This window comes from Rhinopithecus bieti, unplaced genomic scaffold (genome assembly GCF_001698545.2).
Source record: "Rhinopithecus bieti isolate Rb0 unplaced genomic scaffold, ASM169854v2 scaffold_18153, whole genome shotgun sequence".
Classification (NCBI taxonomy): domain Eukaryota; kingdom Metazoa; phylum Chordata; class Mammalia; order Primates; family Cercopithecidae; genus Rhinopithecus; species Rhinopithecus bieti.
The window spans coordinates 2021164-2047699 of NW_016809139.1; the positions used below are offsets into that span (position 1 = coordinate 2021164).

A 26536-nucleotide genomic window follows, 5' to 3' on the forward strand; every position below is an offset into this window, starting at 1 on the left:
GGCTGAGGGCTCGGGCTCCAGGCTGAGGGATGCTGGTGACTCCCGGGGTCTCCAGCGCCGCCCCCATCGGACGCCTCCACAAACGGCGCGCCGTTCCCGTCATCTGCGGAGCAGCCTTGCCTCCGGGCGGCTCAGCCCGGCGCTTCTTACCTTACCTCAGTCTCATCCTTAACTCACCAGCACGAGCACCCAGGGTCCACATCCTCCTAAATGGCCACTCATTTTAATCTCGGCATCAGGACCCACGCGGGGTCGGGACCACCCCTCCGCTTCCATGACTGTCTCCTCGCGGCTCCCGCTCCCGCGGAGCGACCCTTTCGGGTTTTACTGACCCCGGGATGTTGTACCCTGGAAACTGCCGTTCCACCCAGGGTCTTGATCTGGGTTAGTCTGGGGCAGGTGGCCGCTGATTTTTTTTTTTTTTTTTTTTTTTTTTTTTTTGAGGCAGAGTTTCCCTCTTGTTGCCCAGGCTGGATCTCGGCTCAACGCAACCTCCGCCTCCCAGATTGAAGCGATTCTCCTGCCTCAGCCTCCCCAGTAGCTGAGATTACAGGCATGCACCACCACGCCAGGTTAATTTTGTATTTTTAGTAGAGACGGAGTTTCTCCAAGTTGGTCAGGCTGGTCTTGAACTCCCGACCTAGGGTGATTTGCCCGCCTTGGCCTCCCCAAGTGCTGGGATTACAGGCGTGAGCCACCACTATCGGGCAGTTTTTCTTTCTGTTCACAGCATGGATGGTCAGCGTGAAGATCCCAGCTGTTCAGATCTTAGCTGGAATTCTTCCATTAAAATCTATTTGTTATGCATGGGTTGGTTCACAAAGGAATGGCTGGGTAAGTGCTGGCTTTTTCTCCCCCAATTTACCCATTTTCAACCCAATAATGCGGGTTTTTGAAATAATGTGGTCACTGCTGGAGGATGTTCACAGGGACACGCTGGATTCTGCAGACACATCTAATGAGCCAGCCCACAGCTGTCACTTTCCCCACTGTCACATCATCCATCACTAGGACTTTACTGCCAATCCCTGAAAGATAGCGGGGAACTAGAGCAACAGACATGGGACGTTACCAGTTACAACCAAAGATGAACCTGGCACATTTGACCGTCCTCGTTCCTGCTCCTCTGTGCCTGCCCCTCTTCAGGCTTCTCAGCTCCTGGGGAACGGCCAGCCAGGGAGCATCAGCTGGTGGGAGTGATGGGGTTGTGGGATGGCGCAAAAAAACTCCAAGGGCCACCCAGAAAGGAAATGCCGAATGCAGACTCTCACTCAGTCGGTGCGGCAGCCAGGACCCTCTACCAAGTGCGCAGGAGCTGCCCCTGGCCTGGAGCTCATGGACCGCACTGCAGAGCCACAGCTCCAGTTGTCCCAGGGCGACTACTCAGGTGTCCATTACCATGCACGTGTGATACAGAAAAGGGTGAGGTGAGGAGGGGGAAAGCTGGAAATTGTGCTTTGGGCAGGTGATAGCTAAGGATTCTCTCCAGTCCAGGTCACACAGAGATTGTGCAGCCACAGAACACCCAGTGGCACCAGGCCCTGAGCTCCTCCCTTCTACAAAGATCTCTGGTCTGCAGGCCTCCGAGCACAGCACTGTGGGCCACAAGGCACCGCCTGTCATACTCATCTCCGCTCTCTAGCACGTGGCCTCATACCACCCCTGGAAGGCCGGCAGGCAGATACCAGCTCCACTTCCCAGATAAGCAAAGGAGCCAGGTACCACCCAGGGTCTTGTGGGCCACACCTCTGGTGAGGGACAGGCTGGGCCTGGCAGACAGCGCTGGCAGTCGGTGAAGCGCCCACCACACTGGGTCGGCCTCAGGTCCTGACCCTGGAGGCTGCTGTTACTGAGCTGTGGGGACCACGATGCCCTGCCATGATGGAGGCTCAAGCCACTCTCATGATGACCATCCCCAAGGGCACTGCAGAGGGGAGGAGCTGTCCCCTCCTCCGTGTGGCTCACGCAGAGCTGGTGCAGGTCTGAGTGAGTTCACCAAGACAGGCCAATCCCAGCCCGACTCCAAAGCGTCCCGGAGAGGTCAGGGAGAGGCTCTATGCCCGACCCCAAGGATACAGGTCACAGGGCAGGGGCCCCGCTGGACAGCAGGACCACCCTGTTCTGCCAGCCTGTTTCCCCAGGACAGAAGCCCTGGTGGGCAGGCAGGCAGGTCTTGAGCCCCCACAAGACACCAGGATACAACATAACCCTTTTTAATCTGAAGCATAGACTTCATCCTCACATTAGAAAACCCCCTCTTTTTTATCCCTAAGTTGTTTATCAAACCTTTATATTAAAGATATAAATAAGTCTCACACAAAGTTCACGTAAATCCCTCTCTGACAGGCATTTTCAATGTTCATCACTGTTCACATGGCCCCGCTCCTGGCGCCAGGTACCAGTGTGTGCCAGCCCCTGGCATGACCCGTCGGCTCGCTGTCCCGATGGGCTACACGTTTGCACAGGAAAAGCAAGTCACTACCACCAGCGACAGTATTTCAGCTGCTCTCTGGACCCTCCTCTTTGCTGGCCCAGGTGGCACAAGGGTCCCATCTCCCTGGCAGGTCTTAGCCAGCACAATTCAGCGCTGCAACTGGCTGGCTCTAGGCCAGCATCCCTTCTTCTGAGTCTCTGCCTCCTCCACCGAGCAGGTGCAGGCTGTCGTCTTCAGATGCTTCTTCCTCCTCCTCACTTCCCAGAGGCTCTAGGGAGCGTTTCGTGCCCCGCTGCTTGGAAACTGCTAGTGCGTACTGCATGTTATAGCGGTTCCAGCTGCAGCTGTCCAATCAACAACACAGGGAAGGGGCGGGTCAGGCTTGCAGCTGTCAATCACACACAGGGAGGGGTCAACTGCAGCTGTCAATCACACACAGGGAGGGGTCAGCTGCAGCTGTCAATCACACACAGGGAGGGGTCAGTGCCAGCAACACCCAGGCCCTGGCCTGGCCTGCACCCAACCACCTCCTCTGCGACCCCTGAGAAAAGCAGCAGGGGCTGGACATGCCAGTCCCTCCACCCCAGCAGCTGTTTGTTTCCTCCTTTCCCTGCCCCAACAATCTGGTTCTGCCCCATCCAGCCCTGGGGCAGCAAAGGCCTTCAAGGACCCAAGGACCCAACTGTAACATCCCATCCCTTTGGGCCCATCCTGGCAGCTCAGCCGTTCCACTGGGCCCAATCTAGACAGCTTCACCAGCAAGTTCCACCAAACACTTAGGAAGAGACTGCTGCAGAGCTATGCGTGTTCTGGAGCGAGAGGGGAGGAAGGCACACTCTCAATCAGTTAATTTCCTGAGTTAACAGAATAAAGGAGAAAAGTGACGCCACCGTCACTTTACATAGAAAAGCACCTTGTAAAGGAGAACTGAAAGGTAAATGGATGAGAAAGGAAGGAAGGCAGCGCCCCGCCACATCTGCAGGTCACAGGATCCTCTATGCAGGACTCTTGCCGACAGCCAATGGCAGTGAACGCCTAGACAGGAGGTCCAAGGAACAATGTGCTTACATGAACTCTAAAAACATCCCATAAGAGGGAATAAATCTAAAGGAGCTTGGCCGGGTGTGGTGGCTCACACCTATAATCCCAGCACTTTGTTTGAGAGGCAGAGGCAGGCAAATCACCTGAGGTCAGGAGTTTAAGACCAGCCTGGTCAATATGGTGAAACCCTGTCTCTACTAAAAATACAAAAATTAGCTGGGCATGGTGGCGTACACCTGTAATCCCAGCTACTTGGGAGGCTGAGGCAGAATTGCTTGAACCCGGGAGGTGGAGGCTGCAATATGCCGAGATCATGCTACTGCACTCCAGCCTGGGCAACGGAGAGAGACTTTGTCTCAAAAAAAAAAAAAAAAAAAGAATGAATTTTAAAAAGAAATAAAGGAGCTAGACAGCCCTCCTCCTCCTCCTCGAGAGCTCTGTGCAAAGTCCAGGACATCTCAGCCAAGGGAAGGCCTGGCACCAAAATCATGGATCAGGGCGCATCCCAGCCTTCTGTAGGGAACCCAGAACAAGAGGGGAGGAAAGGCTCGACCTAGACTCTGGGACGTGTTCCAAAGACTGAGACACTTCAAGCACAGATGGGAGGGCCACATGAACCCACAAGGCCCACACTCAGGCCTCAGCCCCTGAACCCTGGACACAGCAACTTGCAGACATGGCAGAGAACAGACCTTTCAGAAACGCAGCTGGGAAACCTGGCAACTGACTGGCAACAGAGGGAGCTATCCCTCACATGGCTACTCTGCAGCCTGCCTAGTTCAGGCTCTGCTGGACCTTTAGGAAGGGTGAATTGCTAGGGACAAAAAAGGCACAAACCACAAAGAAATGACAGGAGAAGAGGCGGGCACCCCTGCAGAGTAAGCACTGCGGAGGGCCGGGCCCTGTCCTAGGCCTGTGGATGAATCCTCGCAGCAGCAGCACCCTTTTCCAGGGGAGCCATGGCTCAGGGCAGCCACACCTCCAGGACTCCAGGCCGCCCAGCCTCACAGTCCTGTGACCACCCCTGCTGCTTGTGCAGGTGACCTGCAAATCCAGGAAAGGCTGCCCGGTCCTACGAATGTGGCAATCCCTCCAAGAGCCTGGAGGATTGCGGCTGCACCTGGAGCGTGCCACCAGCAGCCTGTCTGCCTGCCACAGTGCTCGCTGCTTTCCATTCAGTGCCAGACCATGTCTCAAGCAGGGTGGCCGGGCAGGTGCAGTTCACCCGCCAGTGAGAAGACAAGCCTCCAGCACTGGTTCCTTTTGTCCTCAAATCAGATGACATAAGGAGCAGCGTGGACCAGCAGGGGACCATGCACCCCTGTCCACCCCCAGGCCCTGCACCCGCACGTACAGTTTCGACAGGTCGTCCAGGTGCCGCTGGATGCTCTTCTGGAGGAACTGAATGACAGGCAGCAGCGTCCCGGCTCTGAAAGGGAGACTCCCTAAGCGTGCGGAGCTCACCCATGCTGTGGGTACAGTGGGCTCACTTCATGCTGCATTTGCATGTCAACGTTCCCTTTCATCCAGCAGGACAAGCTGGTCCAGTGACCTGAGCCACAGAGGAACTGCGGGGGAGACCCTCTACCTGGACTTCAGCTTCTGTCCATGCAACATGAGCAGTTTGTGAGTCCAGAGGAGGTAGAATTCCAGGTGGCGAGACACTTCAAAGGAGGAAGCTAAAAACTCCAGCACTTTCTCCACATACAGTTCAGGAAGGGAGGAGGTGACCACTTCAACTGCAAAAGGAGAAAAAAACATGCTTATTCTGCCAACAACTCAAACCAGGGCAAAAGAGGATGACCCCTGGCGCCCGACACCAAAGCCCCGACTCACTCTCGCCCCTGGGCACCGCCTCCAGAGCCTCCTGCACCAGTTTGCTCTCGTTGAGCCGGAGGGCCATGAGGATGGCCCTGGTGAAGTCCTGCTGGCGCAGTGCCTCGCGCACCCTCCCAGGGGTGACGCTGGTGTCCAGCTCAAATGGGTCAAAAAGCACACGGGTGTCCAGGGAGTAGATGAGGAGTCCCTCCGTGGTAGTGGCTGCCCAGCAGCGCCCTGGGCAATTACACAGTGCCTTCTTAAAAATTTAAGTTCATTCCTCCCAACTTTTTTTTTAAAGAAACAGTATTAAGTACATTCTCCTGGGACAAAGTGCAAAAGTCAACAGGAACCGGGACGTCTGCCTTTAGCCCCCACCCCCCAACTCCACTGGGAAGGACTAAATGGATCATCCCAGAAGTTACTCTCCCAGGGACTTGATGCACATATAACAAATATGTAAACGCACGCGCCCTCCTCTCCCAACACCGGGAGCCAGCTAAGTCTTCTGTCAAGCTCAGGCGTCTTGGCGCTCCGCAGGCCCTGTGGTCTCTGCTGCACCTACTCAGTGCTGCATGGTGCACTAGAGCTAGCCAGACAGGATCCGCCAACGAAGACAACGCCCAGTAAAATGTCCAAGTAAAACATCAATGACCAAAGCTGGTGGCCAGCCCGATTTGGCCCTTGGGCCCCAGGGCACAGACCCCTGGCTCACGTGGGCCTCTCTACCCCTGGCTCTGACACTCAGTCTAGGCTGGAGAGCGGTTGCCAATAACCTTGCTCCTGGCTCCTCTGTGTGGAGACCGTGTGTACCGCCAGGCTCCACAGGCCTGTGGCACAGACCCTCCTCCCCACCGTGAGAAGATGGGGGCGGTGTGGAAGAGACGGGCTTTCCATGGCGGCAGAGCCACCCCAGCCAGGCAGCATGTCCAGGGCACTCGGGGAGCTGCCAGGGCAAGGACATGCCAGGCCTGCCATGTTTCAAAGCTCAGGGCATCTGAGGTTGGAGCCATCACAGCTGTCTATCTTCAGGGACAACAGCCATCTTGTGGCCTGCAGGGTTTGCAGGGCCATGTTCTTACCCAGGGGCATAGGACACAGACCAGAGCCTGCAGGCAGCACCATGGTGGCCAGCCTCGCCCCGGCACAGATGCCCCAGTGCCCACCAGCACCCACAGCCCATGGCTCGGTGCTCACCAGTGGGAGCGAAGCGGAGTGAGGTCACCCTGATCTCAGGTTTGAAGTGCCGAGAACTCATGTCACCTGGGGAAAAAGAACCGAAAGGGGTCACTGAGCAGCACATCCAGGTTGCTCTCCCCACGACACAGGTCATCCTGCGGCCCCCGGCTGGCTGGGGGTGCCCTGGGAACCCCATCAAGAGCAGCAGCCTCTGCTCATTGGGCCCTGCACAAAGCGGAGGCATAAGCAGCCCTTCCCTCGCTGCAGCTGTGGCAGGTGGGCCTGTGCTGGGGCCACAGAGGCTGTTCCAGGTGAGCTGTCAAACAGATGGCCCAGCCCCTGCTCCCAGAAAAGCTGGCCCAGCCAGCAGACCACGTGTCCCACCCAGAAAAGGGCCCCGGCCCAGCCCAGGAGTGGGTCTGCTGCGCTCAACATGGTACCCTGGGCCTGCATATGGAAGCACTCAGGGTTTCTGGCTGGTGAGTGTCCCATCAGGATGGTCTACCTGGGACTCAGGCAGTCCCAGGTCTTCTAGAGCACCTGGCTCTCTGTGTGGCACACACGGCCTCACACCAGAATGCTCCGTGTGCTGTGCAGCAGATGGGGCACCCAGTCCCAAGAGCAAATGCATGGGTCCCGCCAGGGCAGGGAGGCCACATGCAGCAACACGTGGGCAGCTTCTCCTGCCACAGGGGCTGACGGCACCAACACCAACCCACTGGGCCTTCGACACCCTCAGGGTCCAGCAAATGCCACCAGTGACTGCACAAGTGCGCAGTCACCCAGGCACGTGTGGCAGGCAGATGCGGGAGGAACCTCTGCTCACCTTTCCTGACGCCTGGCAGTGGTATCGCAACTCCATCCTCCTGCCCAGCGTCCTGATCAATTAGTGCCAGGTTGCCAAACTCTGTCATTTTTCTTCGGTTCAAAAATTCCTAGAACAGAAAAGCAGTGGGCGCCTTGCTTCTGACAGCCCAGCCGCCTGGCCCTCCTCTCCCACCCTTGCTCTTTGACCCCAACACCAGACCGGTCTCAGCCCCGCCTAGCAGGAGGACGGGGAGAGAGCCCTGCAGCATCCCAGGGACCTTCCTGCAGAGCTAGCTGCAGACAGGGTGGGCGTGGAGGCTGTGCAGGGGGGCAGGTGTGGAGGCTGTGGAGGGGGATGGACTGAGGTCTACATGCCAACATTCCTGCCACCACAAGGGCTGGGGCTCACAGCGAGGATGGCCGTCTGCTCCCTCATGAAAATGCCAAGGACACTTTCCCCCAGAAACACTTGGGGGGGCAGTGGGCAGGTGAACCCAGCAGCCACAGCCCTGCTTAGAGGCTTCCAGGGCTCCCTCACATCCTGAGGTCCTGCGGGAGCCAGCATGTGAATGGGACCTGGGCCGAGGGCTGTGCTGAGGGGGGAGGGCAGGCACCAGCGGGGACAGTGAGGGCAGAGCCCTCTACTCGGGATCCCAGGCAGGAAGCCAGCGGGCAGGGCCTGCCAGCACCCTCTTCATTCACTCCTTCCCCGACAGGTGTCCGTGCTGCCTGAGCCAGCATGTGCTGGCCACTGCCCCCCGCAGCCCCAGCCTCACAGCAACCGGCCCCGGCAGGGTCATCCACAACAGGGGTCCCCAACCCCTGGTTCCGGCCCATGGCCTGTTAGGAAAGGGGCTGCACAGCAGGAGGTGGGTGAAGCTTCATCTGAAGTTACAGCTGTTCCCATTGCTCGCATTACCACCCGAGCTCCGCCTCTGACAGATCAGTGGCAGCATCCGATGCTCACTGGAGCGCAAACCCTACTGTGAACCACGCATGTGAGGGATCTAGGTTGTGCCCTCCTTCTGAGATCTAATGCCTGGTGATCTTGATCTGAGGTGAAAGTTTCATCCCAAAACCAATCCACCCAACCCTGTCTGTGGAAAAACTGCCTTCCACGAAACTGGTCCCAAATGCCAAAAGGGATGAGGACCATGGCTCCACACACAGCTGAGGGAGGCACAGGGCTCCACGGCAGGGCTCTGCTGGGGCAGGTGAGGGGCCCGTGCATAGATATAGGACAAGTGTCATGACTGTGCCCAAGGCCCCGAGGAGCCAGGAGTGCAGAAGGCAGGAGCCCGACGCATTCCAACTGTATTGGAAGCAACATCCATCCAGCCCTGTGCTGCCAGCTCACCTCCATGGCGTCCAGAGACAGGTTGCAAGAGATCTCGAATCTCTTCATGAGAATCTGCTCGCGGACGTGGTAGATGCACACGAACCTGGACATGCCTCCCGCCAGGATGCTCTGGCCGTCTGCAGAGTAGCACAGGGTGGTGAAGGCCCTGGGTGGAGAGGAGACACGGACTTAGGGTGGCCACCGCAGAAACCTCAGCATATGGCTTCTAAAAACCAACTTTAGGCTGGCATGGTGGCTCCTGCCTGTTACACCTCAGTACTTTGAGAGGCTGAGTTGGGAAGACTGCTTGAGTCCAGGAGTTCAAGACAAGCCTGGGCAATATAGCGAGATCCTGTTTCTACAAAAAATAAAATTAGCAGCACATGCCTATAGTCCCAGCTACTCAGGAGGCTGATGTGGGAGGATCACTTGAGCCCAGGAGTTAGACGGTACAGTGAGCCATGATCACACTCCTGTACTCTAGCCTGGGTGACAGAGCAAGACCCTGTCTCAAAAATCACAAATCAAAATAAATAAAACAAAAACCAACCTTAGGAAATAGAGGAGATCCTGCACCAGCTCTTCAGGAAGCAAACAGCCTCAGCAACTTTTGCCAAGGCTCGCTGCCTCAACTCACGTGAGACTTTTAAAACCCACAATGTCCAATAGCACTGTCACCTGGTTCCACTCTGAGCCAGCACCACCCTTAAATGCTTCGGTTTCCCGAGAGTCAATGTCTTTTTCACAAAAGGAACAAGAGGCTCAAGGAACGGTGTTCCCTGCTGAGGTCAGCACACAACAGCGGCCAGCTGGCCTCCGCCCTAGGCAGCCTACTCTCAATCACGTCTGCTCAGTCCTGCAGAAACCAGAAACCAGTCCTTACCGCCTCGCTCAACAGGCGCCTGGGGTGGGCAAGGTCCCTTAGCTATGACAGTAGAGAACAAAGAACAACAGAAAAAATGAGCGAACCGCGCATCATCAGAACTAAGAGTGCCACCAAAACGGCAGAAGAGACAGTTCCCAAAGCGGAACAAGTATCTGCACATCGGGCATCATAGAAACCCCTCAAATCAACAAACAAAACACCAAACAACCCAATTCAAAAGCAGGCAAGAGACCTGAACAGACATTTCTCCAAACAAGACTTACAAATGGCCAAGCCGCAGGTGAAAAATGCTGAATGTCATTAGAGAAACTACAACCAGAACTGCGATGAGATACGAATTCACATCCAGCAGAACAGCTCTCATTAAAAAAAAAAAAAATAAAGCAACAAGTGCTGGCGAGGAGGTGCAGAAGCCAGAAGCCAACAGCGTCCTCATGAGAATGGCAACCGTGCAGCTCCTCCAAGCCGGAAACACCACCACCAGCACCCAGCAGTTCCACACTCAGGGCGAACCCACGGGGACTGCACACAGGCGTTCGTACCACTTCCGAGATAGGGTTGCTACTTCCTTCTGGAGGAAGACCCTCTGCTGAACAGGCTTCCCAGCTCCTGGGACACAGGTCCAGGCCCCAAAGCTACACCACCCCGGGTGCACCCCACAGATCCTCCCCCTTCTCCTAAGCCTGACCACCATCCAGGTGAGCCTCACAGCCCAGCCAAGACCCCAAGCAGGCAATTCGGTCAGTGCTGTGCTGGCCCGACTCCTTGAGACAAGGGGACACCACATCTTCCCCATCCATGTAGCACTCTCCAGCCAGGTGAGGTGACTGAGGACCTGCATTTTTACTCTTGGGGGGGGGGGGGTGCTTTTGTTTGCTTTGTTTTTGAGACAGGGTCTTGCTCTAGCACCCAGGCTGCAGTGCAATGGCATGACACCATCCTCACTACAGCCTTGACCTCCCGGGTTTAAGCAATCCTCCTTCCTCAGCTTCCTGACTAGCTAGGACCACAGACATGTGCCACCACACCTGGCTAATTTTTGTATTTTTTATAGAGATGGCGTTCTGCCATGTAGCCCAGGCTGGTCTCAAACTCCTGGGCTCAAGCAATCCACCTGCCTCAGTCTCCCCAAGTGCTGGGTCTCCGGCTTGAGCTCAGGCACCCAGCTACTCTCCCCTCTGCACACCAGGACGATGTTGTAATTCAGGATCAAGGTTTGGAAGTGGATGTAGGCTCTCAGCTGAACAAGTTTATGTTCAGCAAATCCAGACGTCCTCCTGTGCTGGAGGCTGAGCGAGCCCAGAAGTTAAGGAGGACATGGCCTCTCCCCAGAGGGCTCAGGACCACCTGCCTCCATCCACAGGGACTCAGCCGTCTCAGGAACGAAGGACAAGGCCAAAAATGGAGAAGCTGCAGGAGCCCGGTGGCTGGCTGGGGTCTCAAATCAGGAGGGCCCGATGCCGACACTCACTTCCCCTTGGCCGCATGCTTGGCTGTAATCTTGTCCAGCTCCTTCCTGCCGGTCTTGAGGTCATGCCTGCCCTCAATGGAGCCTGTCTGCACCGCGTTCTCGGGGTCCCAGAAGGTGATCTGTGAGTTCAGCGTAGCCACAGCCAGCTCCGCACCATCAGGGCGAAAAGTCACAGCCAGAGCTAAACAGAGATGCAAAGTGAGGCCCAACGAAGACCCCAGTCTCCCGCAGGCAGGCCATCAACCACCCTCGGCTGGAGACCAGGCCATTCCCTGGCACCCCTAAGAGACCAGCGCCTGTTGGGTCTGATACACAAGAATCTCCTCCCAGGAGAAGCTCCAACCCAGGTGGGTGAGGGAACAGCTCAGCACCAGTGAAGAGCACCAGGCAGTCCAGCTGGGGCTGCAGGACCCACGAAGGCTGATGGAGGGGGCGCTGGGGAGGCGAGGCTGACAGGTGAGTAATGGTGGTTACTGAGGGCGGCTGGACAGACTAGAATACAGAGCCTCTGAAAAGAAGCCACATGTGACACGAAAACCCTGGCCAATGCCAGGCCGGGGGTGGGGCGAGGCAGTGGGAAGCAGGGAGAGCCAGGCTCCTGGGATGGCAGACTCTGTCCACACCCGAACATGGATGGGCTGGGGCTTTGTGAGCCGTGTGGTCTTCCAACGCCGCCGCTGAGGCTTTTGACACACACAGAATATGAACACAGGAGGCCATGGGCGCCTCTAGTACACCCTCGTCAGAAAGCCAGACAGGGGCCTGAGGCCAGTATGCAGATCCCTGGGCAGTCACACCTGGCGTCTGGGCCCACCTACGGCCCCTCATTCTCCTCCCAGTCTGCAGATCCCAGCACGGGCCCCATCCAGTGTCTGGGCCCCCCCCCACGGTCCCTGTGTCCTTCTCGCAGCGACACAACCCTGGCAGAGATCCAAAGCAACTCAGAAAATCAGGAAGCAGCTGCGGCAGCAGCCTGTCACACTCGGGGAGCTGTTCTCTCCTGCCTGGCACCCAGCGAGCGGGAGCACGAGGACTCGTGGAAGCCACGCTGGCCCTACCTGCCAATCTGCTGTCTCCTAGGTACTGCCAACCTCAAGGGCTGCCACACCAGCAGGTCTGGGTTAAGAACCACCCCCCGCTTCCCACCAGAAGGTTCACACCAAACCCACAACCAGGAACAAGGCAGCGGGTATGAGAGCATGCCGCTGGTCCCCAGGCCACTGCTCCTGCTTGCTGCCTCGTGCTCACCATCAGAGGTCAGGGCGAGCGTCTCCTTGGTCCTCCAGCTGTCAAACATGTCCCACAGGCGCACCGTCTTGTCCCAGGAGGCACTGGCCAGGATGGACTTCATTGGGTTAAAACACAGACCACTGATGGGCCCTTCATGTCCGGACAAAACCTACCGTAGACCAAGGAGGTGGGAAAAGTGGAGCTGGGGGCTGAGGCGGCTCTCTGGGCAGGTCTGGGCCAGGGGCATGGGCCCTCGGAGTGTAACCTCAGCTCCCTGAGCTCCTCTCCCAAGAGACAGGAGGGCCCCTCCCGAGCCCCAGCCCAGCCCCTCAGGGTGCTTACGTCAAGGAGCCTGCCTGTCTGCATGGACCACACAAAAATCTCAAATGAGTCCTGCGCCCCTGCAGAGACGATCTCGCCGCTCGCATCCACCGCCACGCAGGAGAACTGGGTGGGGCGTGGAGAGGTGAAGGTGCGGAAGTTTCGGTACCTGCAGAGAAGAGGCAAGGTCAGCGTCACATGCCAGGGTCCCCTGCCCCAGCAGCTGCGCTGCAGCCTCACCCTCCACATTCACCTCTGCGTGGGGAAGCCTGCCCCAAGCCAACCCAGAGCAAAGACATCACCTGTGAAGGTCAAAGGCTCGCACAGTCCCGTCCATGGATGAGGTCACCACAACGTAGCCGGTGGCAGTAAAGGTCACACCGGTCACCCCACTAGAGTGCTCCGTGAAAGTGACGAAGCAGAAGCCGCTGAGGGTGTTCCACACCTTGACCTGCGGCAGGACAGGAGGGGCAGGGGCAGACCACAACCCTGTGTGCCACAGCTTCAGCCAGGATCCCTGTCCCCATGCCGCCCCATCTAAGATGCTTGCCCCTGTACTGCCCCATCCCTGAGACCCTACCCGTGAGTAATACCCCATCCCTGAGATCCCCAGCTGTGACTGACACCCCATTCCTGAGACCCCCACACGACTGATACCCCATCCCTGAGCCCCCTGCCTGCGACTCATACCCCATCCCTGAGACCCCCGCATGTGACGCCGTATCCTGAGAGCCTTGCCCCTGTGCCCACAGCTGCCCTGGCTCACCCAGCCTCCCCGACAGGCCCAAGGCTGTGCTGAGTGGGTGGTGAGTGGGCCATCTACCCCAGTCTCTTCTTGTCACCTCCAGGAGGAGCCCATTTAAGGCCCAGATGGCCCGCGGTGGCACTGCACACACCAGAACCCTGTGGATGCTGGCCAGATGCCAGCTGCCGGTACCATGGACCCCCCCTCAGCCACGTACTGGAGCCCGTTGGATGCTGGCTGGATGCCAGCTGCTGGCACCACAGACCCACTCTTGGCCACGCAGCTACCACGGTGCAGGAGACCAAGTCAGAAAGGGGAGAGGAGGACACCCAACCCTCTCCATTCACATTTTTGTATGTTTTTAAACGCCTAGTGAGCTCATGAGCCTGGGTGAACCTGTGAACTCCAACCCGACTGTCAGCGCCCAGCCACAGGGGCACAGCCCCACAGACCACTGCATCCTCAGAACCCCCAGGCACAGAGGCCAACAGGACGGGGACAGGAGCCTACCTTGCCGTCATCCCCGCCAGTCACGATGTACTGTCCGTCGGGCGAGTAGGCCAGGGTCACCATGCTGTTGAAGTGGCCCTGCTGCTTGAGCACGTAGGACTCACTCTGCCACTCCCACACCAGCAGCTGGCCCAGGCCTGTGCACATGGGGGAAGTTGGGGTACCCGGCTCAGGCCCATCCCAGGTCAGACTGGCTCAGCCCACCTTCCCACTTGGCACAGGCCTGAGAAAGCTGCCAGGCAGGGGGCGAAACGCACAGACCCCCAAGAACAGACAGGGACCACTGCCCGATGCTGCAGCTCTACCAGCCAGTGATGGGCCCCACCTGTGCAACCCAGTGGCTGCAGGTCACAACTGAGACAGGGCTATGACCCCCACACCCTTGAGCAAGAGGGCTTAAGACAGAGAGATGTTTGAGGAGGACCAAGGCAGGGAGGGCACCCCCGGGAGGCAGCTGGAGGAGAAGAGGGCACCCCCTGAAAGGCAGCTGGGGAGGGGAGGGCCCCTTCGGAAAGGCGGCTGGGGGAGGGCAGGGCACCCCCAGTGGGCGGCTGTCGAGCAGGCCTGTAGCTGGGCAGCAGCAGTCCCTAATGGGGAGTCCATCTCTACCACCCGGGCTGGGGACAAACCTGAACAGCCAAAAGCAATCCAGTCCCCCGAGCTATTGATGGCCACTGAGGTGATGCTCTGATCTGAGATGCTGCAGAGAATGGGCCTGTAAGTGGGAGGCCAGCCTGCCTGGGCTGAAACCCCAGTGCCCACTCAGGGCAGCCCCACACACCAGACTCTAGCCCTGTGTGTCGAGTTTACCCCACCCACTCACCAGACTCCAACAATTCACTTCAGTTCAAGTATCAGAGGGCTGGGTGCAGAGGCTCATGCCTGTCATTCCAGCACGTCGGGAGGCAGAGGCAAGGACTGCTTGAACCCACGAGTTCAAGACCAGCCTAGGAAAACCCAGCAAGACCCCATCTCTACAAAAAATTTAAAAACTAACCGGGAGTGGGGGCGCACACCTGCGGTCCCACCTCCTCAGGAGGCTGCAGTGGGAGGAACATTTGAACCCGGGAGGCGGAGGTTGCAGTGAACCAAGTTCGCGCCACTGCACTCCAGCCTGGGCGACAGAGCAAGACTGTCTCAAAGAAAAGAATCAGAAAAGGCCCAGAGAGGTGGCCAGGGTTCAAAAACTTGCAACTTCACAATTTTATGAGCATAGTATTTTTGTTTTCTGTGTCTCACAGATGAAGAAAAGCAGAGGCAAAAACTCGAAAGGCCGTGACTGACCTGAGACCAGTGCTGCTGACTGCCGGGGTGCGGTGGCAACACAGTCGCACCGACCAGCACCAGCAGCCGCACAGGTTTCAGGCTGGCGTCCTGTGGCCTGAGCTGGCACTCCAGGTGGCTCTGCAGCCCCCACCTCTAAGGGCAGGCTCGGCTGGGCCCTCAGATTCAGGGCCAGTGAGTGCATGAAAACCACACCCCACCGTGAGCAAAGGCTTACCTCAGGGAGTGGATGAGGTTAAATTCTGGCAGCTCATGAAGATGGAAGATTCCAGAAGCAAAGCCAGTGACCAAGAGGTGAGACTTCTTGTGAAATGCTGCAGCTGTCAGGTTGGTAAAATCTCCTTCTTTATTGAAGAAGTACCTGAATTGACAAAACAGAAGAGTTGTGAGGAGGAGCGCAGAGCCCGGCTGCCGCCCCAGCTCGCTCTGGGCTCCAGGACACAGGACACAGATCCAGGCAGGAGGTCCCAGACCTGCCCTCGCCCTCTCCATCCCAGGCCCTGAAGCTGCCCGCCTCCATCCCAAGCTCGGGACCCCGAGGGAACCTCACACAGTGTCTCCACTGTCGCCAGCTGGCCCCACAGCAGAGCTGCTGGTGCATCCAGAGGCAGCAGTGCCCACAGGAGGCAGAGGAGGTGCGGGAGGCGCGGCATGGCCGCTGGGCACACCCGAATCCCATCACCCCCTGCTGCTTACTCCTCTAAGGAACCCTCAGTCCCCATCAACAGACGACGGTGACCCTGATGGCGCCTCCGCCCTCAAAACCTCCCCGAGTCACAGTGTAACTCAGCCCTGGTCCTTCCCTCTTCTTTCTGGTTCCCGTCCCTCCTGAACAAGTGACAGGGACCACTGGCTGCCAATGCAGGAGGCCCTGCCTTCTCATGCTTTGCGCTGACAGCCCGCAGTCCCTGCCCAGCACGCACACTGTCTTCCTGGATCTGCCTGGAACCTCTCTTCCTCAGGGAGGGGTTGGGGGGCCCATCATCCCTTCTTCTTCCTCCAGTCCCCGCTCAAGTCTTAACTCCAGCACAACAACCCCAAGTCCTCGCAGGCACTGACCCACCTGCAGACACTGACCCACTTGGACCTGTTCTGGCCGCCCTCCAACTCCGCTGCCCTTGGCAAAGCACCCTCCTCCCACTGGAGTCCAGCCGGCCCTCCCCGCTCCTCAGACCCAGGACTCTCATGGCCACAACTCCCACCTACCCGTCGGACCCCAACACACTCCAAATGCAGCCTGCTCTGGCTCCCTGGCTCCCTCCACAGGCAGGGCCTCGTGTGGAAGCCTTCCTCGCCCAGGGACCCCAACTGCCACCCACCTCTGCACGCAGCCACCTCATCACTGCATCTCTCCTCCCTGGCAGAGAGGAGGCTTCACAAGGGCAGGCAGTGTGTCTCAGTGCCAAGTTCAGAGCCCTGCACACAGCAGGTGTTAAGTAACTGCAGCAAGGAGGGGCCCAGGCTGGGATACCCGGGTGACGGAGACACCACAGCTGTGGGTAACTCTGCCTTCATGGGATCCCAACCAGCCTCCCCCACAGCCCAGATGCAGGACACCCCGAATCAGGGCCGCATCTCTGCCAGGGCTCCGGGCACAGCTAAGGCCGTCCCACGGGCAGGCTGCGGGGCTGGGCTCAGTCTCCTCTCGTCTGGGGCACTGAGTTCAGACATGGGGCTGCACAGCCCAGCTCAGTGCCCGAAAAAGCACCAAGCACCACCCACCAGCGGGCCCCGAAGCAGGACTCAGAGCACCCGCTGCACCCACTCACAGCCCGGCCTCTCCCTCCAGCCTTGCCAAATGCTCTCCCAGCGTCTCCCTGCAAGAGGCCAAGGGACCATCGCCCACACCAAACTCCACAGGAGCTAGTGGGGCCACAGACAACTCCCAACCCCCTTAGGGCCCAAGGTGCTGTATTCCCTTCACAGAGTAACCACACACCTCCCTGCCCCCATGTACCCCACCCACTGCCCTCTGCCCTGCCCTGGGCACACAGGCAGCTCAGACAGCTGAAGCAGGGACCCTGATTAAGGGGCAGGGTCAACACCCAAGCACTCAAGGGTGCTCAAACCAGGGCCCTGAGACGTGGGCCTGCTCTCTGTACCTCCCACTCCTCAGCCCTGACGACCCCACATCCAGATCCCTCTGAGGGCAAGAGATTCCCATAGGAGTGCCCCACCGCAGCCCACCGCAGCCCACCGCACCCTCGGAGACCTACTTGGCCAGCCGTGAGTACTTCACTTTTCCTGTCTTCTCCTCCTCGGCCGGAGTGGCTTTTCCCCGGATGGTGGTCTCTCTGTCCCCCTCCTGTTCTTCCTCCTCCTCTTCCTCCTCCCGCTGCAACAGGTCTGCTTTCCAGCCCGCAGGGGGCTTCAGCCGCAGGCCCTCGGGGGGCGTGTCACACTGCCACACGCACAGCACTCCGTCCTGGCTCAGTGAGTACAGCTGCAAGGGAAAGCACAGGGTCACCCCAGCCCCAGCCACACTGGCCCAGTTGCCACAACCTGACACCTCTCTCCAGCTCAGATCCAGGGATCAGCGGCACCGAAGGCTCCTCTGAACTCTGAGAACAATTTTCAATGGGCTGCAACAGCTATTGTTGGTCCCTAGATGCCCCCAGGCCACATGGGAACAGCCTGGAGAAACCGAAGGAAGAGGCCACCTGCAGCCTGGGGTCTCCCTGAACTAGCCGCTTTTGACCACCGTCAGGCTAGGGAACTTGGCAAAGGGACGTACGTCCAGGCTGTTGGATTCAAAGAAGCAGGCCACGATGGCATCCTTATGTCCCCCCAGTGCATAGTAGATGAGGTTGTCCCAGCGCTCAGCTCCGAACACCCAGGTGGACATGTCTTTGCTCCCAACCACAAAGCACCTGGAAAAGAGGGAGATGGCACCTCCTCAGGGCGTGGCCACCACAAAGCAGCCAGGTGCACGCTCCAGAGGGCCTCACGGAGACCGCTACAGCCCCACGTGGTCTCAGAGTGAGCCGTGAAGCCTCCAGGCACAGGAAGACACCCTGGCACAGCCCCTGCCCTGTCTGCCTTCCTCACGCCTCCCAGACGCTGCCCGAGCCAACCGCAGCATTCCCTCTTTCCGGGACAAACAGGTGAAAGGGCGCTGCAGGGGCAGGAGGCTCAGCCACAGCACGTACTTCAGAGCCACGAAGACTCGACCAGTCACCCAGCCAGTCCCGATGGTGCAGGCAGTGCCCAGCCCCAAAGGAGGCCAAGATGCCATTGCAGAATGAAGCTGCAGGGCTCAAGCAGGGGGACCCATCTAAAGGGCCTCCCTCAGGCCTCGCTCCCCCAACGCCTCCGAGGCTGCACCTGGAGTCATCCGTCCAGTCAATGCAGGTGGTCTCATCGTAGGGCCCAAAATAGGTTTTGTCCAGAACGAAGGCGTTGAACTCCCGCTTCTTCCCAGGCGCATGATACATCTGGGCAATGTTACCCTTCGTGACAACAAACTTCCTATGGAAGGAATGCGGACACAGTTGATATTCAAGACCAGCAATGGCCCTAAGGCCCCTGTGGAGTCTCAGTCTGTGCCCACCTGTGCCTTCCAGAGTCCCGCCTCCTGCAGGATGGAGGCCCAGGAGCAGAGCAAGTGGAATTCAGGGAAGAAATAGCCCTGGAGGGAGGGCAGCCTGGCTGCACCAAGTCTTCTGCTCCAGAAAAGGGGTCACTGATGCCAGAGATTGGGCCATGTGCCCAACATCACAACCCGGGGCCCAGGGAAAAGAGCTGGGCAGTGGGCCTCACCATTGGCACACACGGCTGACCCTCTCCTACCCCTCCTGCCCCCAGCCGCCCCCCTTACCTGCCATTGGGGGAGAAGGACACGCTGTGCACAGAGCCCTTGAAGTGGAAGTGGTGCAGCACAGACCTGCAGACCAGGCTGACCAGCAGCGCATCGCCCCCTGCAGGACGCCAGAGGTGACCACCGCGCAGCTACCCCAGGGCCACCCAGATACACAGCACAGGAAAAACCGAAAGGTCATTCTCATGTCCACCATGAGGCATCAGGACTGAGAATGCCCAAGGCCACGAGGCCCTGCACTGCCACAGGTGATGCCACAGACACAGCCTGCGGCAGGGACGCAGCCTCACTCATGACACCCTCATCCCCAACCCCCACCAGCGCCCTGACATGGATGCCACTGGGGACTGGATCATTTCAGACCCGCACAGCCCTGAGTCCTCCTCACTGGTCCCTTCAGTGCCCGCCCACATCAAGGGCGAATACCTTCATCGACGATGATAGCCAAGCGGCCATCCGGGGACAGCCCCACGCACTTGACGTTGTACCGAGTGGCCAGGGGCAGCGTGTCAGATTTGTTGCTGATAAGACAAAAACCACGGTGTGCTATTGGTCCTCAAGTCACACGAGGGAGACAGGCCAAGCCTGGCCCAGGACCAGCGGCCCACTCTCCCCAAGCAGCACCTCCAATCTCACTGCACCCTGTGTGCCAGAGCTCATCTGTGGATACCCCCCACTCCTGAAAAAGAAACGACACTGTCGGCCGGGCACATTGGCTCACGCCTAGAATCCCAGTGCTTTGGGATGCCGAGGCGGGCATATCACAAGGTCAGGAGTTTGAGACCAGCATGGCCAACATGGTGAAACCCTGTCTCTACTAAAAAAACAAAAATCGGCCGGGCGTGGTGGCTCATGCCTGTAATCCCAGCACTTTGGGAGGCTAAGGCGGGCAGATCATGAGGTCAGGAGATCAAGACCATCCTGGCCAACACGGTGAAACCCCGTCTCTACTAAAAATACAAAAAATTAGCCGGGCGTGGTGGTGGGCACCTGGAGTCCCAGCTATTCGGGAGGCTGAGGCAGGAGAATGGCGTAAATCCGGGAGGCAGAGCTTGCAGTGAGCCGAGGTTACGCCACTGCACTCCAGCCTGGGCGACAGAGGGAGATTCCGTCTCAGAAAAAAAAAAAAAAAAACCCCAAAATTAGCTGGGCATGGTGGCAGGTGCCTGTAATACCAGCTACTCAGGGGGCTGAGGCAGGAAAATCGCTTGAACCTGGGAGGCAGAGGTTGCAGTTAGCCGGGACTGCACCACTGCACTCCAGCCTAGGCGACAGAGCAAGACTCTGTCTCAAAAAAAAAAAAGAAAAAGAAATTGGATACATCAATTCTGCTTCCAGGATGGTACGATGAGAGGATTATTCCGCCTCACTGTGACATTAGAATACCAGAAGCAAGCTAAATGCCCAACAGGAATTAACTGCCATGACAGCGCACCCATGTAACACTGTTGCTGGAAAAATGGAAAATAAGTGGGTACAGGAACTCCTCGGAGATGCTACAGATAACGCTTATACTGCAATCGAGCGAGGCACACAGGTTCTGGCTTCCCCATAGCCGAGCTGTGTTACACCATACCGTAAACAGTATGGCGCAGTCTACTANGAGGCTGAGGCAGGAGAATGGCGTAAATCCGGGAGGCAGAGCTTGCAGTGAGCCGAGGTTACGCCACTGCACTCCAGCCTGGGCGACAGAGGGAGATTCCGTCTCAGAAAAAAAAAAAAAAAAAACCCCAAAATTAGCTGGGCATGGTGGCAGGTGCCTGTAATACCAGCTACTCAGGGGGCTGAGGCAGGAAAATCGCTTGAACCTGGGAGGCAGAGGTTGCAGTTAGCCGGGACTGCACCACTGCACTCCAGCCTAGGCGACAGAGCAAGACTCTGTCTCAAAAAAAAAAAGAAAAGAAATTGGATACATCAATTCTGCTTCCAGGATGGTACGATGAGAGGATTATTCCGCCTCACTGTGACATTAGAATACCAGAAGCAAGCTAAATGCCCAACAGGAATTAACTGCCATGACAGCGCACCCATGTAACACTGTTGCTGGAAAATGGAAAATAAGTGGGTACAGGAACTCCTCGGAGATGCTACAGATAACGCTTATACTGCAATCGAGCGAGGCACACAGGTTCTGGCTTCCCCATAGCCGAGCTGTGTTACACCATACCGTAAACAGTATGGCGCAGTCTACTAGTGTGTGCTGTAGTCTGTAAGTGTGTGCTGTGCTCTATTCGTGTGCACTGCAGTCTGTTCGTGTGTACTGTCGTCTAAGTGTGTACTTTAGTCTATTGGTGTGCGCTGCTGTCTACTCATGTGTGCTATAATCTATCAGTATTAGCATTCTGTCTATAATCTATCAGTATTAGCATTCTGTCTAAAGCAACAACATGCATCCCTTAATTTAAAAACACTTTACTGCTAAAAAATGCTAATGATCATCTGAGCCTTCAGTGAGTCTTCATCTTTTTGCTGGTAGACAGCTGGCCTCGATGTGGATGGCTGCTGACCAGGCACGGTGGCGGTTGCTGAAATGGGGTGGCCATTGCCAATTCCTAAAACAAGACAACGACGAAGTGTGCTGTATCGATGGACTCTTCCTTTCACAAGATGTCTCTGTAGCACATGATGCTGTTTGATAGCATTTTACCCACAACAGACCTTCTTTCAAAACTGGAGTCAATCCTCACAAATGCTCCCAGCATTTTATCAACTAAATTGATGTCATATTCTAAATCCTTTGTTGTCATTTCAATAGTCTTTACAGTATCCTCACCAGGAGTAGATTCCATCTCAAGAAACCACTTGCTGGCCGGGGGTGGTGGCTGTAATCTCGGCACTTTGGGAGGCCAAGGAGGGTGGACCGCCTGAGGTCAGGAGTTCTAGACCAGCCTGGCTAACAATGGTGAAACCCCGTCTCTACTAAAAATACAAAAATTGGCCGGGCACGGTGGCAAGCGCCTGTAATCCCAGCTACTTCGGTGAGGGGAAGCCCGAGGCAGGAGAATCGCTTGAACCTGGGAGGTGGAGGTTGCAGTGAGCCGAGGTCACGCCATCGCACTCCAGCCTGGGGGACAAGAGTGAGACTTTGCCTCAAACCACTTGCTTTGCTCATCCATAAGCAGCAGCTCCTCATCCATTCAATATCTATTGTGACATTGTGGCAATTCAGTCCCATCTTCAGGCTCTGCTTCCATTTCTAATCTTCTTGCTATTTTTACCGCATCGGCAGTAACTTCTTCCACCAAAGTCTCGAACCCCTCAGTCATCCATGAGGCTTGGACTTTCAACTTCTTTCACACTCCTGTTAATGCTGACACTCCACCCTCACTGAATGACATCTAGAATGGCGGCTCCTTTCCAGAAGGCTTTTTATTGGTTTTTCCCACATCCGTTATAGGAATCACTATCTATGGCAGCTACTGCCTTACAAAATATATTTCTTAAATGGTAAGACTTGAACGTTAAAGTCGCTCCTGTAGGCTGAAGAAGAGATGTGGTGGTAGCAGGCATGAAGACAGCATCTCCTTATGCGTCTCCATTGGAGCTCAGGGGTGACCAGGTACGTTGTTCATCAGCAGGAATATTTTGAAAGGAACCTTAGTGGGTTCAACAATGGGCTGGAAAGATTCAGTAAACCATGCTGTAACCATGCTGTAAACAGATGTGCTGTCATCCAGGCTTTGCTGTTCCACTTATAAAGCACAGGCAGAGTAGCTTGAGCATCACTGTGAAGGACATTAGGATTTTCTGAACAGTGAATCAGCACTGGCTTCAACTTAATGGCCCCAGCTGCATTAGCCCCTCATAAGAGAGTCAGCCTGTTGCTTGAAGCCAGACATTGACTTCTCCTCTGTAGCTATGTTAAGTCCTCGATGGCATCTTTCTCTTTTTTTAAAATGTATTTATTTTTTGATAGAGTCTTGCTCCGTTGCCCAGGCTGGAGTGGACTGGCACCATCTCAGCTCTGCTTCCCGGGTTCCAGCAATTCTTGAACCTCAGCCTCCTGAGTAGCTGGGATTTACAGGACTATGCCACCATGCCTGGCTTATTTTTGTACTTTTAGTAGAGATCAGGTTTCACCATATTGGCCGGGCTGGTCTCAAGCTCCTGGCCTCAAGTGATCTGCCTACCTCAGCTTCCCAAAGTGTTGGGATTACAGGCATGGGCCACTGCGCTTGGCCATCTTTTTCCAATAGAAGGCTGTTTTGTCTCCACTGAAACTCTGTAGTTTAGTGTAGTCAGCTTCATCAATGATCTCAGCTGGATCTTCTGGATAACGTGCTGCAGCTTCTCCATCAGCACTTGCTGCTTCACTTTGCACTTCTGTGTTGTGGAGATGGCTTCTTTCCTTAAACTTCATGAACCAACCTCTGCTAGCTTCCAACTTTTTTCCTGCAGCTTCCTCACCTCAGCCCTCACGGAACAGAGGAGAGGCAGGGCCTTGCTGTGCATCAGGCTTTGACTTGCTTAAGGGGATGTTGTGGCTGGTTTGATCTTCTATCTGGATCACTCAAACTTTTATCCATATCTGAAATAAGGCTGTTTTGCTTTCTTGTAACTCATATGTTCACCGGAGTAGCACTTTTAATTTCTTTCAAAAGCTTTTTCCTTGCATTCACAACTTGCCTGTTTGGTGGCAGAGACCTGGCTTTCGGCCTATTTCAGCTTTTGACACACATGCCTTCCTCACTAAGCTGAGTCACTTCTAGCTTCTGATTTCAGGTGAGTTGTGTGACTCTTCCTTTCACATGAACACGCAGTGGCCACTGTAAGCCATTATTAACTGGCCTAATTTCAATATCGCTTGTGTCAGGGAATAGGGAGACCCAAGTAGAGGAAGAGAAACGGGGGGGTGGGGGTGGGAACAGCCGGTCGGTGGAGCAGTCACAGCACACACAGTGCTTACGGATTAAGCTCGCCGTCTTACATGGGCACGGATCACGGCACCCCAGAACAATTACGAGAGTAATAGCAAAGATGATCACTGAACACCCTCACAGGTATAATAAACTTTGAAGTATTGCAAAAATTACCAAAATGTGACACAGAGACATGAAGTGAGCCCCCGCTGCTGGAAAACGGCACCGACCAACTTGCTCCAAGCAGCGTTTCGACACACCTTCACTTTGTGGTAAAACAGCATTCACACAGAACCATGAAGCAAAGTGCAACAGCACACAGGAACTGATCTCCAGCTGCAGAGCTGGAAGCTTTGGGCCTGCCCGTCGAACTGGTGAGGCCCAGTGGCAGCAGGGCTCCCCAGCAGGAGTCCAAGGCACCTTCAACTCCCCCAGCAGCCCTGGCCTCTCGGCCCTGAGGGGCCGTCCCTGATGGGGGAAGGGCTAACCCTGAGCTACACCTTTTCCCCACCCACCCTTTACAGCGCAGAGACAGGGTCCCTTCCCAGGTAACAGAGCCAAGCGACACACCATTTTACCGGGCCTGGCTAAGGCACTAGAACGAAGAACTGGGTCTGGCTGCCAATTTCCACAACTGATCTGCTGACCCTAACCTGTCCTGTAGTCCTGTCCTGGGCTTCCTTAATCAACGGGTGTGCCATTAAAAAGAAGGCACAGAAGACACTGTCAGCTTTCATCTGCTACTTTAAAAATACCGATAATAGTAATCAGTATCACCATTATGAAGAGCACCTTCACATACTTACTTTTTAAGGTCAAATACAGTGACTCTATTGCCCACAGGACTGATAACTGCATTTCCATCGCAGGTAAAATTTAGGTTCCCACGCCGGTACACCGTACCCAGCAAATTTGAAAACTGAAAAGAAACCAAAATTGTCTTAACACAAAGAAAACAGTCGACTCCCAGAAAAGTACTAAGTGAAGAATCTGGGCAGAGAGATGGCATAGAGAACCTCACCTTGGGGGCCCGTTCACATTTCCTGGGTAAGAGAGGAAGAAGGGAGCCTGATCCTCAGGAGACCAGAGGAGCCCGGGGGGGCCCAAGCTCCCGCAGAGATGAGTAAGATGCCCCCGGGAGCACTGAGGAAGCCTCCCAAGACAGGAGGCGCCTGCCAGGTGAAGAGGGGCATGGAGCCCTCATTTCACCAAGAAAAAAGCTGCAACAATGGAACAGCACCCCGAAAGTGCTTAGAGCTCAGGGCATCCAGAAGTGTTGCAAGCCAGCACACTATTCACTTATTTACTAATTCACGAGAACGAGCGTTCGCCGGAGACTGCCATGTGCACAGACACGCATACTCATACTCTAGCAGGAGGGGGATGAGAAGCGTGGGAGGAAGGGCTACTTTAGAGGGTGGTCACGGAGAGCCACCTGGAAGCGTCACCTGAGCTGGAATCTAAATGGGAAGGCACCAGTCAGGCTCCGAAGCCGTGGGTGGGCAGCGCCTTCAGGACCTCAGGGAGGAGCCTGGTCAGCAGAATGACTTCAAGCGGCCAGGCAGGCTTCAAGGGACACTTTTTGCCATATAAGAATATGGAGCGGAAGAAGTCCTGGCCTGCGAGGACGTGGATACGGCTTCTGGTGTGGTGCTGGGCACACAGCGGTGCCTCCACCACCACAGGGGACACAGGAGCAGCACTCTGAGGGGCCAGTACCACGCTCAGTTTCGGACAGGGCAAGTGTAGTACACGGTGGGCTCAGCAGCAGAAGCCCGTGCAACCCTGGAGGCCCAACAGTCAGGGCTACTGTGGGAAACACGGGCGTCCCCATAACCAGCCAGCTGTAGCAAACGCCTCAGAGACCCCCAGGCTGGCTCCACGGCCCCCTCTTATTACCTGTCCCACCCGCCTCCTGCACTTCACATCTGGGACAAGTCTTCCCTGGCTCTCGAGACTGAGCGTGTCCGCCTCAGGAATTCCTCAGGAATTCTCCGGCCTCGGGAAACAGGGCTCCCACCTCGGTTCCCTGCTCTTCTGCTCACCTGGACGCTCGCTCGTTAGCGAGCAGCCCCGGGCCCGGGGTCCCTCCTGTTCTCACCCCTCCTGCTCGCGCCCCCTCCCCGTCCCACCTCCTCATCCCTCCCGAGGGTGCTCTGCCCTCCCCGACGGCACCAACTCCAGCCTTTGGGCGGGGCCATACTAAGATTAAAAACACCCCGGGACCCCGACAAATGTCCCTGTTCCCTCCGAGGAGCCGTCGGCGCCTCCGTCCCAGCTCTCCCAGGAGCCCCACCACAGCCCGGCATCCCCGAGGCCACGGGCGCGCAGACCGCCGGCGACCCCCACGCGGCCAGACGCCGCGAAAGCAGACCACGCGCCCCAGCCCGCCCTGCGCCAGCCCAGGTGCCGTCCACCGGAACAGCCGCGCCGATCGAACAGACCGCCCGCCGCCCACGCTCACCCGGTAGGCGAATTTCATCACTGCCACCGCACGTGCGCCGCAGCTCAAGCCGACTGCCGCCCACAGAGACCGTTCCCGGGGTCCGCGCGCCACCGTCCACAGCACGCACTTCCGGGAAGAGGCGGCGCGCACCGCCCACAGCGCGCGCTTCCGGGGCGGGGCCGCGCACCACTGTCCGCAGCGCCCCAGGAGGCCGGAGGACCCGTCTCGCTCTCGCCCGGCTCGGAGGCGGAGTTTGAACGCAAGCGGCCCAACCCCTCCCGAGGCGGGGCCTTCTCCGGGCCCCGCCCACAGCCCGGAGCCACGCTGCAGGGCGCTCTCCGCACCGAGG

At 57.0% G+C, this 26536-nt stretch overlaps 1 protein-coding gene across 2 annotated transcripts; it reads right to left on the bottom strand.

Moving 5' to 3' along the window:
• Window positions 1-2197: 2197 nt before the first annotated feature.
• On the bottom strand, window positions 2198-26398 carry PWP2 (PWP2 small subunit processome component). 2 transcript variants are annotated; one of them, XM_017888764.1, is made up of 21 exons: window positions 26206-26398; window positions 24548-24660; window positions 19309-19403; window positions 18883-18982; window positions 18390-18533; window positions 17800-17935; window positions 17282-17508; window positions 15283-15426; window positions 14411-14481; window positions 13782-13918; window positions 12829-12977; window positions 12548-12695; window positions 12224-12374; window positions 10976-11156; window positions 8637-8784; window positions 7299-7407; window positions 6491-6556; window positions 5312-5530; window positions 5064-5214; window positions 4830-4904; window positions 2198-2778 (listed from the first exon to the last, which is right to left on the bottom strand). In XM_017888764.1, exons 1-21 carry the CDS (start codon window positions 26221-26223, stop codon window positions 2604-2606), a joined length of 2757 nt encoding a protein of 918 aa, XP_017744253.1. In that variant the 5' UTR covers window positions 26224-26398; the 3' UTR covers window positions 2198-2603. The 2 variants fall into 2 exon arrangements, with proteins under 2 accessions (XP_017744253.1, XP_017744254.1); XM_017888765.1 differs by lacking the exon at window positions 4830-4904.
• Window positions 26399-26536: the final 138 nt, after the last annotated feature.

Bases quoted from the DNA above. Each gene is read 5' to 3' on its own strand.
- PWP2 (XM_017888764.1), bottom strand. The intron at 8,785-10,975 runs GTGAGTGTCGGC...CTCTCCACCCAG, and splicing joins AAGCATGCGGCCAAGGGGAA to GGCCTTCACCACCCTGTGCT. The intron at 7,408-8,636 runs GTGAGCTGGCAG...TTTCTGTTCTAG, and splicing joins TGTCTCTGGACGCCATGGAG to GAATTTTTGAACCGAAGAAA.